This window comes from Dama dama, chromosome 5 (genome assembly GCF_033118175.1).
Source record: "Dama dama isolate Ldn47 chromosome 5, ASM3311817v1, whole genome shotgun sequence".
In the NCBI taxonomy this organism is placed as follows: Eukaryota; Metazoa; Chordata; class Mammalia; order Artiodactyla; family Cervidae; genus Dama; species Dama dama.
The window spans coordinates 59876487-59895739 of record NC_083685.1 but is presented as its reverse complement, the minus strand read 5'-3'; the positions used below and the strand labels follow the sequence as shown (position 1 = coordinate 59895739).

General features: G+C 41.4%; 1 protein-coding gene across 3 annotated transcripts in view; it reads right to left on the bottom strand.

Annotated features, from left to right (window-relative positions):
- The window catches only part of ARHGAP10 (Rho GTPase activating protein 10), a 368778-nt gene that overhangs the window by 167398 nt on the left and 182127 nt on the right, over positions 1-19253 (bottom strand). For all 3 annotated transcript variants that reach the window (XR_009692905.1, XM_061142466.1, XM_061142467.1), the window contains exons 11-13: positions 7637-7718; positions 5627-5672; positions 3470-3535 (exon numbers count right to left, since the gene is read on the bottom strand). Coding sequence is in view for 2 of the 3 variants with exons in the window: in XM_061142466.1 (XP_060998449.1) it covers positions 3470-3535; positions 5627-5672; positions 7637-7718 (194 nt within the window). In the remaining variant the exon portion in view is untranslated. The remainder of the gene's footprint in view (positions 1-3469; positions 3536-5626; positions 5673-7636; positions 7719-19253) is intronic.

The window sequence follows — 19253 nt, the reverse complement described above, 5'->3', positions numbered from 1 at the left end:
TGGAAACGAAGAGTAGGATCTGTTAACTGATGCTGATACTACAGTGAAATGGGGTTTGTTAGGATGCCAAAAGGACAGTAAACGCTAACAGTCCCATCTAGGACAATATATATTATACTACATATGAGTCACATAGTACATATGTTATCTACATCACTATGTGTTACAGACACATCAGTCAAAAAGGTTACCTTTTCTTAGGGGGCTGAGGACTACAGTAAGTTTTAGACATTTGTCTGATGCTTTGTACATACTTACTTAAGTAACACAAAGTTGATGCCACTTCCCTATGGCTCAGCTGGTAAAGAATCGTCCTGTAATGCAGCAGACCTGAGTTCCATCCCTGGGTCAGGAGGACCCCCAGGAGAAGGGATGGCTACCCACTCCTATACTCTTGCCTGGAGAATCCCATGGACAGAGGAGCCTGGAGGGCTATAGTCCACAGGGTCGCAAAGGGTCGGACACGACTGAGTGACTTTCAAAAGTTGATTAAAATGCCAGGTGTCATTTTTAAAAGACATGTTAGGTAAAAGGTATACTAACTGCTTTAACCAAAGCATATGATATGGTAGTTTTCAGAGAAAATGATAGTCTTGTTTAAAATGCTGAAAAAATGTGAATAGAAATAATTCTTCAAACAGATCTCATTAAATCCCTCTGGACCATAGGCATGTACATCCACAAAGTACGCACAGTGGTCATTAATGCTACCACCAGATACTCCTGGCTCTCTGCCTGCTTTCCAGGCTCCTGGTAGGGGTGTGCTATGTAGACTCTTTGGGGTTGAGTGAGGCCATGCGGTCATTTCTGACCAATTAGCTGTGAGCAAACGAAACTCACATCAAAGCCAGAGTATTCACTTGATGGTCCAAAGTCCTCCAGGCAAGGCAACCAGGAACCTGGTAGCCAGGTAGCAGTGATGGGCAAAGCCCTCCTACCAACTGTCTGAATGAGAAATAAGTCTTGTTGTCTTAAGTCGCAGAGAATTTCCAGCTTCCTGTTATAGGAACATAAACTAGCTTTATCCTGACTGATGAAAAAAAAGGAATGCAACAACATTGGTAGCAAAAAAATCAATAGCCATGATAGCTGATTTAGGGGAAATCATTCAGAGCAATATTCCCTGAGGGAACTTCCAAATTTAGGATAAAAACCTCAGAGATTCCACAAGGTTTCTCATCATACTGAGTAACATGATCTGACAGTTGATCCTTTTAACTCTATTTTTAGCCTATTACTCCATTAAAAACAAAAGGCTTTAGTAATGAAAGACCTTGAGGGACAAAAGATTTGAAAAGAAAAATATATGCATTTTTGTTTTTTATCTTAAATGGGAAAAATCTAACTTAAAAGATATTGACTCATTCTTCTATAAAAAAAGTACATGTTTATAATAAAATACATCCAATACATGCAGAGTCTACTATATATATTCCATTCAATGAACACGTGCATGCACGCTAAGTTGCTTCAGTCGTGTCGGACTCTGGGCAACGCTATGGACTGTAGCCCGCCAGGCTCTTCTGTCCATGGGCTATCTCCAGGCAAGAATGCTGGAGTGGACTGACATGCCCTCCTCCAAGGAATCTTCCCCACCCAGGGATCAATCCCACGACTCTTATATCTCCTGCATCGGCAGTCACTTTCTTTACCACTAGCGCCACCTGGGAAGGCAATGAACGGAACACTCCATAAAACTACAGATTAATCAGAAAGCATTCTAGATAGATTTTTATCTGCCCAGGCAGAGACAAGTAGATATAAATTATATCCTTTGTGGAAAGAATTGTATTTACTAAAAGAAAAAAAATAACCATGCAAGTGATACCATAAAGGCTCTTAAGAAGCTCAGGAAAAAGAGAAACATGAATGATGAAGTGAGAGATATGAAAAATCACAGTATCCCCATTTTGGAAATTTTTGAAGCATTAGGAAAAAGAAGAAATTTGTCAGCTCAACCTCAGTTCAGGTTGAAATGAATGAAAATGTGTCACCACCTGAACTGCCACTGTTAAGGGAGAATGGAAGAAAAGCTCTCTGTGGCTTGGGTTTTTATTATCGATGGGCAAATCCCCAAATCATAAAACAGCTCGTATTCATCTGTTAGCCAACACTCTCATTTCACAGGTGGCAGTCCTGGCTTTATAACAAAGACCTTGTTTTGACAGAAAACGTGAGTGCAATGCTTCATTCCACTAAGTCATTCAGAGTAGGACTGGGATAAACAATATATGAGAGGGAATTAAATATTCAATTTATCCATACTTCACTAGACTCCAAACAAAGAGAAATCTAGCCCCCAGAAACAGCCTGTTTTGCAAATTCATTGTGTTAAGTTTCTCCAAAGTCTGCCACAATGGCTGCAAAGCGCCGAGGCCCTGTTTTTCCTTAAGGACTAGAAAGAAAAGACCCTTGCACTTTTAAGTCAGGGGACCAAAACGGGGAGGGATTATCCTTCCTGAAGTTTAAAGTGGAAACAACTCAAATATTACCAACAGGTGGATGAATAAACAAAATGCAGTATATCCATAAAATGAAATACTGCCTGGCAATAAAACAAAAGCACTAAGAGGACACCTAGGTGTTGCTAGTGGTAAAGAACCTGCTGGCCAATGCAGGAGATGTAAGAGATGTGGGCTCAATTCCTGGGTCGGGAAGATCCCCTGGAGAAGGAGATGGCAACCCACCCCAGTATTCTCGCCTGGATAATCCTATGGACAGAGGAGCCTGACTGGCTGCAGTCCATGGGGTCGCAAAGCGTGGGATACGACTGGAGCAACTTAGCATGCTGGCACACAAGAGTACACCCAGCAAGACGAATCTCAGCGGCGTTATGCTAAACAAGAGGCCAGACTCAAAAGAGTATAGACTGCATAACTCCATTCATATAAAAAGCTTTTCAAAAAAATAAAAAGAACTAAAGTGATAAAAAGCAGTCCAGTAGTTGCCAAGGGCCAAGGATGGCGTGTAGGCTGAGAAGGGGCGCAAAGGAATTTTGGGGGGAGATAGAAATCTTCTATGACAGTGGTGATAGCTACACAACTATAACACATTCATCAAAAGTTATCAATTTACAGCTAAAATCAATGAATTTTACCATACATAAAAGATATCTCAGTGATGCTGATTTTTAAACTGGAAGCTAACAAGACAAGTGAAGATGGAAATGCCTTACTAGTGTGTAAACAAGAAGCAATTAAGTCTGATTGTCCAAGTCCAGCACTGCTGATTCTTCTACTGACTTCGGGTTTCAACACAAGGAAGAAATGTGTAAATAAAAAGGAACCCCCACCACCCTCCTCCCCTAACCCCGCTCACAGTAAATGAATAACTGAATCTCTGATGCCTAGAAGGTGTATTTTGCATTAAAATATTTCATTCTACTTAACCAAGCAAAAAGCATTTGAAACGCCCCTAAGATTTTACATACCTATAGCCTCTCATGAATAAAACAATTCAATCAAGTTACCTCGTGTTTCAACTGCACGGATGCATTTTCTAAGAATTGTGAATCCCATCTTATCCAATTGTGCACCTAAAAGAAATACAGTTGTAAAATATTAAAGGTGCAAATACTCACATTTTTCTTGCTGACAAAAATAAGACAAAATTATTTAGGTCCAATATACTTTCTATTTCCCTCTTCAAAAAAAGAAAACTAAATGCCATGCACTCCCTGTTTAAATAATGTAAATGAGAATTTCACAGAAGAGGAGCATTTGTAGTATCAGGACCTTCATTAGCAACAGATACTTCCTTGGTGGCTCAGACGGTAAAGAATCCGCCTGCAGAAAGGAGACCTGGGTTTGATCCCTGGGTTGGGAAGATCCCCTGGAGGAGAGCATGGCAACCCACTCCAGTATTCTTGCCTGGAGAATCCCCATGGACAGTGAAGCCTGGTGAGCTACAGTCCACGGGGTCACAAAGAGTTGGACATGACTAACATTACCAATATATGACTAACATTACCAACATAGATAAATAAATTTATCATTTAAACTAGCTGTTAACAAAAATAATAGTTTAAATAGTGAAAAAAAAAGTGATTACAACTAATCTTTAGAGGAAGCTATCTAGAAATAGTTAATGTTTTAGCCCAAATTCCAACAACTTAGGTTTGTTTTTTAATTATAGACATGAGTGAAAGTTCTTAAATTACTTAACAAGCTGGGGAAGTAACACAAAACTTTTCTTTTTTAATCTAGGAGGAAAAAATTCTTAGACACTCTTAAAAATAGTATTTGAATGATGAGCTAGAAACTTTTTTCACACTTTATACCATGCTCTAAATGTTTAATATTTTATTATTTTCATAATGAATTTAAAAGAAGATTCATGTAGCAAAAAAAGATTATTTTGAAAATACAATTTTATATTTTTTCTAACATGAATACTTTGCCATTGATTAGGCTGACGTATTTGAGGACCCTAATAAAAGACAATTCTTTTTTCAAAAATACACTCAGGGAAAGTGAATGCTTTATTCCATATTTAGAACTCAGAAGCAGGAATACTAACCCTTGGTTCTCAGAAGGGATAGCATGGAATAATTTATGAACTTTGCAGGTTTAAAGCTAAACTTGGAGAGCATTTTAATGAGGAAAAGAAGGCAGTGGTTTACTTTTTTTTAAGGATCTACTATTCACAACATTTATATAAAATGTAAGTGTTTCTTTTGGCTTAGCAAAACTACTTTTCCAAAACATGTTTTCATTTCTCAGGTAAAAACAAGAAAAGAAAGGAAGAGAGGAGAGAAAGAGGGGATAAGGGAAAGGAGGGGGAGAAAGGAAAGAAAAAGAAAGGACAATAGAAGGGAAAGACAAGAAGGAGGGAAGTCTTTAGCAGGTGCTTCCATGACTGACAATCTTGCGAGGCACCTGGTCCATTTCCAGTGCCAGGGTAAGCGATACACACACCATAAGCACTTTGAAATCATGGCTTATTTAACCATGTCTCCAAACCGAGGACATCTGACAAATGTAGCTTCATTCTTCCAAAGAAATGAAAAGTAGATTCATAAGGAATCCAGCAAATTTGATCACATCTTCACCTTCTCTCAGTTAAAATCAAGAGTCAGAGACAGAGAGGATTTCCTTTTCCTCTAGTACATACCATGCAAGGGAAGATCGTTGTCCTAGAACATCTGAATGCATTTGGCTGTTGTTTGTTTTCTAAGGTGTAATGCTAAACTATTTGTACAGCCCACGCCCGGCAGACTGGAAGGATCAAGGATGCCAAGTGTGGAGGGGAGAGGGGTTGGGAGCAGAGGACCTGATGCAGAGTTCCTACCCACGGGAGTTTACAACTTAGGAAGCTTACAGATGCATACCTGAAACTCTTGTGCATTCATTTATGGCTATAAAAACAAATACCGAAGTCAATGATAAAGTATTTTGGTTTTCGTAGAGGAAGACTAGAAAGGAAAAGACTCAGAGATGGGAAAGATCAAGGCGAGTTTCAGCAGTCAAGAAAAGTCTGAAGAGGGCCTCAGGGGATAAGACATCTACCATTCAGCGGACTAACAGAGTACAGACGGCAAGCACCCAGCAACAGTTTGACATCAGTAATAAAAACAGTAACTCATGAGAAAGGGAGACAACAGTCATTTTTATACATTAGCACTTACTTCCTTCTGGTCTTGGGATGATGGCTCTATTAAAACTAGGGAACAGCTAGTAAAAGAGAAAAAGGGGAAACAATATTTTCAGCAAATCCATAAAAATGAGTCTATTGTAGTAGGCACACTTAGGGACTATCCAAAAAATACAGTGACATTGGTTAATCACTATCATGGGTCCAAAGACAAAGACAGGTAACAAAAAGGAGGGCTCTGAGTCTCCTTGGCCTCTCTCCAAGGCATTGCCAAAGTAGCAAAAATAATATGAAGGGCAAGGACTGAAAGTTCATATAAATTTGAAATACTCAAATTGCCGCATTCTAATTAAGAAGATGAAGATCATTTATTCACCATTGCTAAAATCTGCTGTTTACTTAAAGACATGACTCCTGCCATAATCTCAATAACCACATCTGAAATATCGAGGTAATGATCCCAGGCTGCCTCTGAGAATTCTAGTGCTGCCCCATTATCTTCAAGGCACATACGTCACCTGAAAAAAATTATGAAATGCCTTCACTGCCCTTACCTAAATACATAGCTGAATGTTTATTTTCTTTATGCAGACTTGCCTTTATCTGTATATCTCAAATTAATTACCTGGCATTTTTACTTTAAAGGAGAGGATGTATGTGTCAAGGTTACACTGCCTTTGGCAATAGACTTATTTCCTCATGACTTAGCCATATGACCATTTTGCTATGCAAATAGGCAAACTCACTTTCCAAAGCATTTCTTGACTCTCTGGGGGGACAAGTCTAGGTCAGTGCCTTTACTAGAAAGGATTAGGACAAACTGTTTTGGATCTCAGCAGCTACCAATGCTGAAAGTACTCTTCACTCCTAGCTAAAAATTTCAAGGACAAATTAAGAATAAATAGAACTAAAATCACGGAAGCTAAATGTAGATCAAGTATAAAAAAATGATACACATATCTGATTACTGCTTTTTTCCTCCAAGGATGATACATTTTCTTATACAGGATCTATTTCTAAAATATGTAATTTGGGCTTCCATGTTTCAAACACCACGTCAAGACTGCTACATGTGTTGCTGCCCATCCTCTCTGCCCTATTTCTTATATTCTCAGGGCCGCCCACTGCCATCAGATAACATTATCTTCTGCCCATCTCATAAGCTCTTTTTTGACACCTCTCTTTTTACTATATATGACCCCTCTTCTACTGTGCTCTATCCCTCTTTTTATTTTTTTATTTTTTTTTCCTATCCCTCTTTTTAAATCCTGCTGAAATGCCAAATGCTTGCCACATAAGCCTACCTGGTACCTGCACTGGCAGCTGGTTATGAGTCACAATACTTTAAGTAGAGTTGGTTTAAACCAGTCCTATGGGGCTTTCTATAATTATCCTTGCTAAGTCCCCCATTCAATATGTGACCTGCCCAGTTCTCAACTCCCAGATGCCACCAGTCCTCTGAGAGGAAGGCAGTGCCTGAATAAAGTGGCAAACAGACTGAAGTCCCATGCCTCTGGATTGCTATCACTGCCTTTAATTTATTCCTCAAACCAATCTGAACACAGAGGCCCATTCACTAAGGCTACCTAACACTGCACACTGTGGCTCATTAGGCTAAACCAGAAATTGTTAAATCAAGCAAATAAGTAGAGCAGTCACTTGTAATATTGCCTGAACAGCCTCACATTTACCGTTCCATCTCCACTGAGATCAAAATGAATTGCAAGCATTTATTGTGTTCATCACCCAAAGTACTTTCACAGGTAGGGAAGAAGAAATTGAGAATTTAGATGACTTCCTCAAGCAAAGCGAACCTGAGCAGCAAAGTCAAGAAAAATAAAAAATAACGATATGCCAGTCTCTAGTGCGCCGCTGCTCCCTCAAACCAAATTTCTAGACTACCAAATGCTTCCAGGAGGAATTCAGACACCAGCTTCAGCAGGGAACTTTTCTTCATATACTATAAAGCAAAAATAACATGAAAATGAACGGAAGTCAACTCTAGCGGACTTGAAATAAAACTCAACCACTGGTTATATCTTACAGCTTCTTTTCCACCCAGAACTTCCAACCACTGCTTCCTCTCTTCTTCGGAAAACGCCTGCATGGTCAAGGAAACACCAGGCCTGCAAGACACCAGGAAGAGATCAGGTTATTCCTTGCCTGCTAAAAACAAATCTCCTTTTCTACCTTCTAATGTTTCATTGTGGTTATTGTTTCTTTTAAATTTTCAATTGAGATAAAATAAAATACATAGAACATAAAATTTACATCTACACCATTTTTAACGACACAGTTCAGCAGTATTGACTCCAGACTCCAGAACTCTTCATTCTGTAAAACTAAATTTCGGTACCCATTAAACAACAAGTCCCCACTTCCCTCCCTCCCAGCTCTTGACAACCACCTTTCTATCTGTTGTCTCAAGGAACTTGATTATTTTAGGTGACTTTTACAAGTGGACTCATATAGTATTTGTCTTTTAGTGACTTGCTTATCTCACTTGGTCAAGTATCCTCCATTGTCATCTATGCTGTAGCGTGTGTCAGAATTCCCTTCCCTTTTAAGGCTGAATAGTATTCCACTGTATGTATATACCACATTTTTCTAACCATGCATCCATCAATGAATGCATGGCTTGTTTCCACCTGGTTACCGTAAACAATGCTGCTACTAGATCCTGCTTTCAATTCTTTTGGGTATATACTCAGAAGTGGAGTTGTAGGATGTGATATAATAAATATATGTTTAATTTCTAACCCCATTTTCCAGCACACAGCTCCAAAAACCCTTAGAAGGACTACCCTGAAGTTCTGAAGCCAGGGGAACTAGTTCGATCCCAGGTTGGGGAACTAAGATCCCTCCTGACACGTGGTGCAGAAGGAAGGGAGGAACAGAGAAAGGGAGGCAGGCAGGAAGGACAAACTTGGAATCTTTAAAATGATGTGTCATTTTGTATACTAATGAGCTGAGGCTCCTGGAAAGCCTCAGGATGTGGGCTGGTTGCCTGGGGAACCAACCATGTGATTAGAGGATTAGAATTTTCAGCTCCATCTCATCCAGACACCTCCCAGGAGTGGGGAGGGACTGGAGGTTGACTTCAAAAACACCAACAGCCAGTGATTTAATCAATCATTCCTGCAAAATGAAGCCTGCATAAAAATCCCTGGGGTTCAAGAAAGTTTGTAGGGTGGTGAGCCCATGAAGATACGGACGGGAGAGTACCCCAGCAGCAGAAACGGAAGCTCCAAGTCCCTTCCTCCATAATTTGCCCTGTATTATCTCTTCATGGGTTTTTTCATCTGTTCTCATTAAAATATCCTTTATTGTAAACTGGGAAGATCCCCTGGAGGAGGAAATAGTAATCCACTCCAGTATTCTTGCCTGGGAAATCCCACGGACAGAGGAGCCTGGCGGGCGAGAGTCTGCGGGGTCAGAGACAGACAGACATGACCGAGTACACACACAGACAAATCAACAACAGTGAGGAAACTACTCTCCTGAGTTCTGTGAGCCATTCTAACAAATTATCAAACTCGAGGACAGGGTCATGGGAACACCTGATTTATAGCCAAAAGCACAGATGACAACCTGGACTTGTGACTGTCATCTGGAAGTGGTAGGGGGCAGCCTTGAGGCCTTGATCTGTGGGGTCTTCATGAACTCTACCTACTGCCAAAGCCAAGCTTAATCTTAGGACACTTGCTCTCCACGGAGAATGAGAGAATTGCTTAGAGTACAGATGTGTTCTTTAATTAGGGAGAAACCTTTTTGTCTCACAAGGAGGGTCAAATGGTAATTTTATTTTTATTCTTTTTAATGTTGTGCATTCCTACTAACATTGCACAGGGTTCCAATTTCTCCATATCTTCACCAACACTTTTCATTTTCTTCCTCTCTCTCTCTCTTTGAAAGTAGCCATCCATGGACGTGGGATGGTAGTGAGGATTACATTTTTATTTATAAAAGATATACATGTTTATTGGCTTCCCAGCTGGCTCTAGGGGTAAAGAACCCATCTGCCAATGCAGGAGACATACACGGGTTCAACCCCTAGGTGGGGAAGACCCCTTGGAGGAGGAAATGGCAACCCCCTCTAGTATTCTTGCCTGGGAAATTCCACGGACAGAAAAGCCTGATGGGCTACAGTCCATGGGGTCACAAAGAGTTGGACACGACTGAAGCGACTTAGCAATATTTATTGTTACCCAGGCATGGACAGAATGCAACCAGAGTCATTTTTCATCCCATCCCAGCACTGTCAACCGTTTGGGGGTTTCCTCGGTGTTTTCTCAGAGCCTTGGGTTGGTCCTCAGAACCAAAAGCTGATCTTTCTTAGTTCAGTTTATTTGGATATTTAGACAATCTGCCAGAAAACTCTACATGCTGGGAAGAAGTGCTAGGTAGAAAAGCTATTAATAATTCCTCTTAAACTTTGGTGGTTTCTCCAATGAAACAAATTTTGCATGTTTGATACAAAGTATTAAAAATAGACTTGAAAGGGATGAAAAGGTAGAATACTCCAAACCACAGACAACTGGAAATGAAAATAGATGGTTGAAATGGAAAATAAACATCCATTCCCATTTAATACTGAATATACAACACTTCTTAAAGTTATCACGCCTGGAACAGTATTTCACCTCATTTTCAAGTATTGGATAATCTTTTACAAGTAAAGCAAGTGGCAAGAATCAAATGTAATTCAATAACCACTACAATTTTTATAAAGTACTTAAAGCATGCAATACGCCAAAAGCACCATACCCAAGGCAAATACACTGTGTTCCCAAAACTCACACCCACGAGTGTTAGGCTTTCTCCCCACGTGACAGCTATAAAGCCTGAGAAGTTATCTGCTTCAAGTTCACTACCAAGTACATTCGATTGATAGGTCTGCATCTTCAACCACTTTCTCCAGGCTATGAATTTTGTGGAAAAAAATAACTTGTGGATGTCTCTAGTGGTCCAGAGGTTAAGACTTCACCTTCCAATACAGGAGGTGGGGGTTCAATCTCTGGTCAGGAAACTAAGATCCCAGATGTCACACAGACCCCAAATATATATACACACACACACACACACATACATACACACATATATGTAACAAATTCAAAAAGACTTTAAAAATGGTTCACGTCAAAAAAAAAAAAAAAATCCTAAAAATTAAAAATCAGCTCTCAGCCCCAAGCGCACTCCGGAACAGCAACAGCACTCTTGACTGGTCTCCCCGGAACACTTCCACAACGGCCCAGGGCTGCCATCACCCTGGCGCTACGGAGCCCACAACCAAGATCCCACCCGTCTCGCTCTGCTACGCACAGCATCCTTCTGCAGCAAGAATCGAGGCAAGATGCCCAGAAAACCATGCTGTTTTAAGAAGTGCCTCGACTGGGACGTGGGGATTCTGGCCCTTATTCTTAGTAACCCACACTGGGCTCAGGGGAGTTAATTAAAATTGTGAGGGAAAACTTCAGATGGCAGGCGTGTTTTTCTTTACATCGGTTAAGTGATAAAACAATATTTACATACGGGGGGTCTCAGGTCTACATGAATGCTCCATTCTTGCAAAGCAGAAAAAATACCTAAAGACCTCTCCCAAAAGTGTATGGATTCAAACACTTAATGTATAATTAAAAGAAATAAATATAAAATGGACAGAGATGGGCTACAGCAAATACATAACAGAAAGCTAACAGATTTTTCTAATCCAGGAATGACAAAACCAGCAGAGAAAAATGGGAATCCAGGCCAAAAACGGCAAAGTCTGTCACAGGATACAAAGACAGGGTTTACAACCACTCCAGTTCTTTCAACAACCGCCGGATGATGAGCTATTATGCTTTGTCTTGTCCCAGAAGGTCAGGAATTATTAAATATCTTACCGTGTGCTAGGTATTGGGCTGAGCATACTGTCTAGCAGAGAAAGCAGAAGATAAATAAGTCATAAATAATCAATTAACTACAAGTACACAGAATGCTGGGCTTCCCAGGCGGCACTAGTGGCAAAGAACTTGTCTGCCAATGTTAGAGATGTTAGAGATGAGGGTTCCATTCCTGGGTCAGAGAGATCCCATGGAAGAGGGCACAGCAACCCACTCCAGAATTCTTGCCGGGAGAGTCCCATGGACAAAGGAGCCTGGCGGGCTACAGTCCACAGGGTTGCGATGAGTCAGACACAACTGAAGCGACTTAGCACACACAAAGAATGTTGCAAGGGAGTCAGGTGAGTGTAAATGAGCAAAGCCAGCTCCCTTGAAGGAAAAGAGGAAGTAAGAAGGACATCAGGAGATACGTGCCCAAATAGAAAATCTTTCAATTTCAATTATGCTAAATCATTGTGGTCTAGGAGACTTGTCTGTGAATCTGCCAATCTCTTTGGGCAACTTTAGGATTTTTCAGGTGATCTGGGAGCAAGAAAGGAAGTGAAGAAAGCAAATGTGTTAGTTGCTCAGTTCTGTCCAACTCTTTGCAACCCCATGGACTGCAGTCCACCAGCCTCCTCTGTCCATGGGATTCTCAGGCAAGAACACTGCAAGTGAGTTGGCGTTTCCTCCTCCAGGGGAGATCTTCCTGACCCAGGGATCGAATCCAGGTCTCCTGCATTTCAGGCAAATTCTTTACCATCTGAGCCACCAGGGAAGCCCCATAAGAAAAGAAAGCCTGTCCTAACCCTGGAAGTTAGGCTTCCCTGGGGAAGGGACATCTAATCTGAAACTTTAAGGATAAATGAGCCATGTACGAATACAAGCAAGAGGGCCATGGCGTTCCCTAGGCTGAGAAGGCACACAGCCTTCTGAGAGGGGAACAGCGCCCTCTGGAGGAGCGGGGGTCAGACTCATCACGGGTCCTACAAACCAGCTGCAGAGCAACTCCATGGAAAGATGGGGTCCCACCATGCAGGGCCTCCTTGGTCACGCTGAGGGTTTACTTATCCAAAATCACAGAGGATGGCGACTGTAGCCATGAAATTAGAAGACACTTGTGCCCTGGAGGGAAAGCTGTGACAAACCTAGACAAGAGTATTAAAAAGCAAAAACATCACTTTGCCGACAAAGGTCCATATAGTGAAAGCTACGGTCTTTCCAGTAGTCATGTATGGATATGAGAGTCGGACCATAAAGAAGGCTGAGCACTAAAGAACTGATGCTTTGGAACTGTGGTGCTAGAGAAGACTCTTGAGAGTCCCTTGGACTGCAAGGAGATCAAACCAATCAATCCTAAAAGAAATCAACCCTGAATACTTATTGGAAGGACTGATGCTGAAGTTGAAGCTCCAATACTTTGGCCACCTGGTATGAAGAGCTGACTCACTGGAAAAAGATTCTGATGCTGAGAAAGATTGAAAGCAAAAGAAGAAGAGAACAGCAGAGGATAAGGTGGTTGGATAGCATCACTGATTCCATGAACATTAATTTGAGCAAACTCCAGGAGATAGTGAGCGACAAGGAGGCCTGGCGTGCTGCAGTCCATAGGGTCCCAAAGAGTCGGACACAACCAAGTGACTTAACAACATAAACAAACCCTACACATCACTGAAGGTTTTTAGTAGGGGGTTAACGTGATCAGAAACATGTACATGTCTCTGCAAATGGCACAATTTCGTTCCCTCTCACGGCTGAGTAATACTCCACTGTGTATATGCACCACATCTTCTTTTATCCATTCTTCTGTTGGTGGACACTTAGGTTGCTTCCATGTCCTAGAGACTGACATACAGAGTGAAGTAAGTTAGAAAGAGAAAAGCAAATATTATATATGAACACATGTGTGTGGAATCTGGAAAAATGGTACCTGTGAACTTATGTACTTGCAAAGCACAAAGAGAGGCGGAGATGCCGAGAACAGATGCATGGGAGACTGGGGTTGGCGTAGACACACTTCATCATCGCGGCCGTCAGGGAAACCCCAGACGCACATCACTGTGTATAAAACAGGTAACTAATGAGGACCGCCTGTACGGCACAAGGAACCCTACTCAAGGCTCTGTGGCGATGTGAATGAGAAGGAAATTCAAGGAAGAGAGGACACATGTACAACTGTGGCTGATTCACTTTGCTCTAAAGCAAAAAGGAACAACACTGTAAAGCAACTATACTCCAATTAAAAAACTTATGGTAAAGTAAAAAAAAAAGTGTACATGAACAATGGATGCTCAGTGACAAGTGGACTGAAGCAGAGCAGGGGTGGTTAAAAAGATGTGCCAGACAATTCAGGGGATAAGACAGAATGACCAAAATAAAGAGAAATAAATGAATGGATCTGAAAAATACTCAAGAGGTACTTCCATATGCTATGGGCAACAAAATAATGAGTAAGAAAGCTATCACTCCAAGGATAAAGAATATATTTACAATATACCATTAGTAACTAGTTAAGGGGTTCAGTGAAAGCCAAAACAGCTATAGCAAATAAAGACATACTATAATTAGAATACTTGAAGCACAAGCTGGAATCAAGATTGCTGGGAGAAATATCAATAACCTCAGATATGCAGATGACACCACCCTTATGGCAGAAAGTAAAGAAGAACTAAAGAGTCTCTTGATGAAAGTGAAAGAGGAGTGAAAAAGTTGGCTTAAAGCTCAACATTCAGAAAACTAAGATCATGGCATCCAGCCCCATCACTTCATGGCAAATAGATGGGGAAACAGTGGAAAGAGTGGCAGACTTTATTTTTCTGGGCTCCAAAATCATTGCAGATGGTGAATGCAGCCATGAAATTAAAAGATGCTTGCTCCTTGGAAGAAAAGTCATGACCAACCTATACAGCATATTAAAAAGCAGAGACATTACTTTGCCAACAAAGGTCCGTCTAGTCAAAGCTATGGTTTTTCCAGTTGTCATGTATGGATGTGAGAGTTGGATTATAAAGAAAGCTGAGCGCTGAAGAATTGATGCTTTTGAACTGTGGTGTTGGAGAAGACTCTTGAGAGTCCCTTGGACTGCAAGGAGATCCAACCAGTCCATCCTAAAGGAAATCAGTCTTGCACATTCATTGGAAGGATGGATGCTGAAGCTGAAACTCCAATACTCTGGCCACCTGATGCTCTCATTTGACAAGACCCTGATGCTGGGAAAGATTGGAGGCAGGAGGAGAAGGGGACAACAGAAGATGAGATGGTTGGATGGCATCATCGACTCAACGGACATGAGTCTGAGTAAACTCCGGGAGGTGGTGATGGATAGGGAAGAGTCGGACACGACTGAACTGAACTGATACTAAGAATGGGCTTTCTAGGTGGCGTAATGATAAAGAACCCGCCTGCCAGTGCAAGAGACACGGGAGACACAGGTTCAATCTGTGGGTCAGGAAGATCTCCTAGAGGAGGAAATGGCAACCCATCCCAGTATTTCTGCCTGGAAAACTCCATGGCCAGAGGAGCCTGGCGGGCTAGCGTCCACAGGGTCTCAAAGAGCCAGATATGGCTGAGAGACCAAGCAGGCACGCGTAGCGTGCACTCATACTTCAAATACTTCAAATCAGACCTGAACCGTGACGGAATCTCCTGTACTTGCTAGTTCCCTTTGGCTCTCCCCTAAGGCTCTCCATGCATACGTGAGGGGAGATAACCTTTACTACCAGTAGACAGCTGAATATTCTTAACCAAACTGTACAAGAGCAACAGATACAGGAAACAATGACTGGTCCTGATAACTTGGAGTGAAGACAAAAGTGCTGAATGATGAAGAGTTATGAAACTAGAATTACAGATGCTAGAGTAAATGGAAAAGCAATTGTCAGGCTTCAGATCAAACAGCCACATTATGTCTGGACAGAAATCCAATGTGGCACAAAAATGAAAATACTATTCCACGGCTTGTCTCCAAGGCACGATGATCCAGACTTAAGCCCCCTGGCTCTTTGAAGAATACAGCGGAGAATGAACCAACCTACCTGCTGAAAGATGAGAGATTAAGTAGAGATCTGTTACCTACAAGGACAGAATTCTATTTTTGTTTCCATTTTGACAAATAATAACACAGTAACTCACAACAATTCCATTTCAGAGAATTAATCCATTATACTGCAGTGATTCCCCAGAACACTTCACACTCGTCACATGCTTCTTAGAGGGAACAGTCACCAGATTTACAGAATGCAGCCCCATCCTACCACACAAGCTGCCCAAGCCATCCACTGTAGCTCCCACCTCCAAATAAAACATCATGCACTAAAATATGTTTCAACCACTTACAATTTCTCAAGTTTTTCCCTTTTATTTGTAATAATCAATTGCTAGGAAATCATTAAGCAAAACTGAGACAAGGACACATTTTAAACTACAGTATTAACAGGATCTTATCATTGAAACAAATTATAAAAATTCTCCAGTTTTTGAAAGAAAGACAAGTCTTATTGATAAAACATGCTTTTCTAATAAGATTTAGAAGACATACAGAGCAACTTGGTGACCATGAGGCTAATGAAGAACAGAAAATTTTACAGCAATGCGCTAGATTGTTCACATTTCCATAAAGAGAGAAACAATGAATTCTCCAGGCAAGAATACTGGAGTGGGTGGCCATTCCCATCTCCAGGGGATCTTCCCAATCCAGCAATCAAACCCAGGTCTCTTGCATTGCAGGCAGCTTCTATGTCATCTGAGCCACCAGGAAAGTCCACATAAAGACAGAAATAGCAATTATCTCTTCATTTCATGTACAAGCTAAGGGAAGAACGTGAGTGACTTCCCTGGAGCCAGAAACCAGGACTGAGAATGTTCTAATTCGGTTTTCTGGAACAGATGTTGTTGCAGTGTGTCCAGCAGAGGACATAGCCTCCTCTTCTTCCTTCATCAAATAATCAATCCAACCAAATTAACACTTGGTATGTACTGTGTGCCAGACAGCGTGCCAAGGTCTGCAGATTACTCCATGCCCAGCAAGGCCAAGCGGATTCCAGGTGAGCACAAAGGCGACTGGATAAACTTCATGAAGGAAAACTGAACCAGACCAAAGAGAGCACCTGGCTTGGATAGTCTGTCTTTCTTAAAACCAAAATTGTTATACGGTGAAGGTTGAGAACTGAAACTTGAAGAAAGAAACACTCGGGTTAAACAGGTTCTTATTCTTAAATCACCATCTCAATCTCTTTTCATTCAAAAAAAATATGGACTATGGGCATCAGACGCAACCCAAGACTGATGCATGGGAAACAGCCTTACAAAGCTAGTATCTACATTCTCCATTTGACCTTCTATCTATTCATCCTCTTTCAACTGCATTTTTTATTGTTCTGTCAAAGCATGTGGAAGACATGGGTTTCTCTTAGATTCTACAAGACAGATCAATGAGCCTGTAAATTAAGAAAATATAAAACAACATAAGCGTGGACAGAAACATTCACATTTATGAGATGTCAATTAATGAGATATTACTGTAAATGGAGAAGTTAAGAGGAAAAAAAACTAAGCAGCAGCTACCAAAACTTATGACGGAAATAAATCAGGAATATTCTAATGCTTTTGTAAGAGGAATGTTGAAAAGGAAGAGGGGGAAAAAAAATCCCAGCATATTACAAGTCCTGCACTAAATTTTACTCTAAGAGGAAAGTGCCAAAGCCAAGTAAAACACTTTTAAAAGTTTTAGAAATGTAGCAGTCATAATCAGCTTCTCACAAGAGGTGCTGCGGAAAAAACTTTAAATAAAAATCTATGAATTTTTCCATAGACGGTTAAAGCATGTAACCTGAGTTTACTAAGGGGGAAGACTTAGTGACAACTTCTTTCTTTGGTCCACCAAAAAGGTGTTTCAAACAGAGCAAATAAGCAGTGATACAGTCACAAGTAGGATCATTTTCTCCAGTAAAAGTGAATTCAACCCATTCTCATTGGAAAACAGCTGCTTCTGCTCCGACTGCAGAAGTTATAGAAAACATCATTTTTCCCTTAACGACTTGAATAAGATGGAGAACCTATAAAGTCCCTACAAAATCACAGTAGCTTGGTTTTTTTAAATGAACATCTGAGAACTGAAGATGCAAAAAAAAAAAAAAAAAACACGCTAAAACACAGGAAATAACAAGTCCTTTCCTAGAGAGAATGCACACGCACACATGTACAGCTGTTTTCATCCTTTAGGAAGAGCAGGACAAAGAGGAAGCCGAAGAGAAGAGGAAAACTGGGTTTTAACAAAGTTTTAAAGGTAGAGTTTGAGCTGGTGGGAGGCTTCCCAGATGGCTCAGTGGGTAAAGAACCTGCCTGCAATGCAGGAGACACAGGAGATATGGGTTCAATTCCCGGGTCAGGAAGATCCGCTGGAGGAGGGCATGGCAACCCACTCCAGTGTTCTTGCCTGGAGAATCCCATGGACAAAGGGGCCCGGCGGGCTACAGTCCGTGCGGTCACAGAGAGTCAGACACGACTGAGGAGACTAGCGGATGAGCTGGTGTGATGGTTTAAACCTCTAGAACAGTGGACCCCGACTCTTTTGATACCAGGGACCGGTTTCATGGAAGACAATTTTTCCATGGATGGGGGCAGACAATGGCTTCGGGACGATTCAAGTGCACTCCATTTATTTACATTTATTGTGCACTTTATTTCTACTATTATTACATCAGCTCCACCTCAGATCATTAGGCATTTGAACCTGGAGCTTAAAGACCCCGTCCCTGGAAGACATGGACAAGAGAAGAATGTGGGCCCACCTTCTCCCTCCTTCCCACAGGGCGTCCCCAGATGCTCAGGGGCAGCTGGAGGGCAGAGCTAAAAGAGGTATGTGCCATAAGAATAAGGGACAGGGCGGGCACGCTTCCGGACAGGCTTCTGACAGCATCCTCAAATCGCAGGAAGCCTGTGACTAACAGGATCTGCCACAAACAACAACCATGCCCAATCTCAGCTCAACTGCCAACCAACCTGACGGTCCTACACATTTGTAGCTTGACAGAAAAATGGGTGTGCCCTTGACCAGGTATGGCTAGTACTTCCTTTAGTCTCTACTGCTCTCTTACACAAAATCTCTGCTATGCCAGCACAAAATTACAGGGCATGCAAAGAAATGTAATTCAAAATCATGAAGAAAGAGACCCAGAAATAGCCCAGGTATCCAGGTGGTGGGGGCTGGAGGAGACTGTCAAACTGAAACCTAAAAACTGCTCTAAATATGTTAAAGGATCCAGTGTAAAAAGTGGCCAGGGGCTTCCCTGGCAGTTCAGTGGCCAAGACTCTGCATTCCCACTGCAGGGGACCCGAGTTCAATCCCTGGTCAGGGAACATAAGATGCCACACGCCTCAACTAAAGACCCTGATGCTGCAATGAAGACTTGAAACAGCTAAATAAATAAATGAAACTCTTCTTTAAAAAGCTGGCCAACATGCATAAATTAATAGGAATTTTACCAAAGGGATAGAAACTATTAAAAAAGAGACAAGCAGATAAGCAAGAAACAGAAAATAAAACCACAGTAGTGAAGAGTTCACTTCCAAAAGCAAAGCAACAAGTTCAAGTCTATATTCCTAATTCTCACATGCCCAGCCAGAATTTCTCTTGCCCTAAGTCACCCCCAGGCCAGACAACTGAAAATCACCCCTACAGCCTAGAGCCCACCAACATAACTCAAAGCATCCAACTCTATGCTTTTTCCTTTTCTGCCTTGCTTTTCCCTTGGAAACCCCAGTAAAGAGGGTCTAGGATTTTCAGAGGGTCTAGTATTT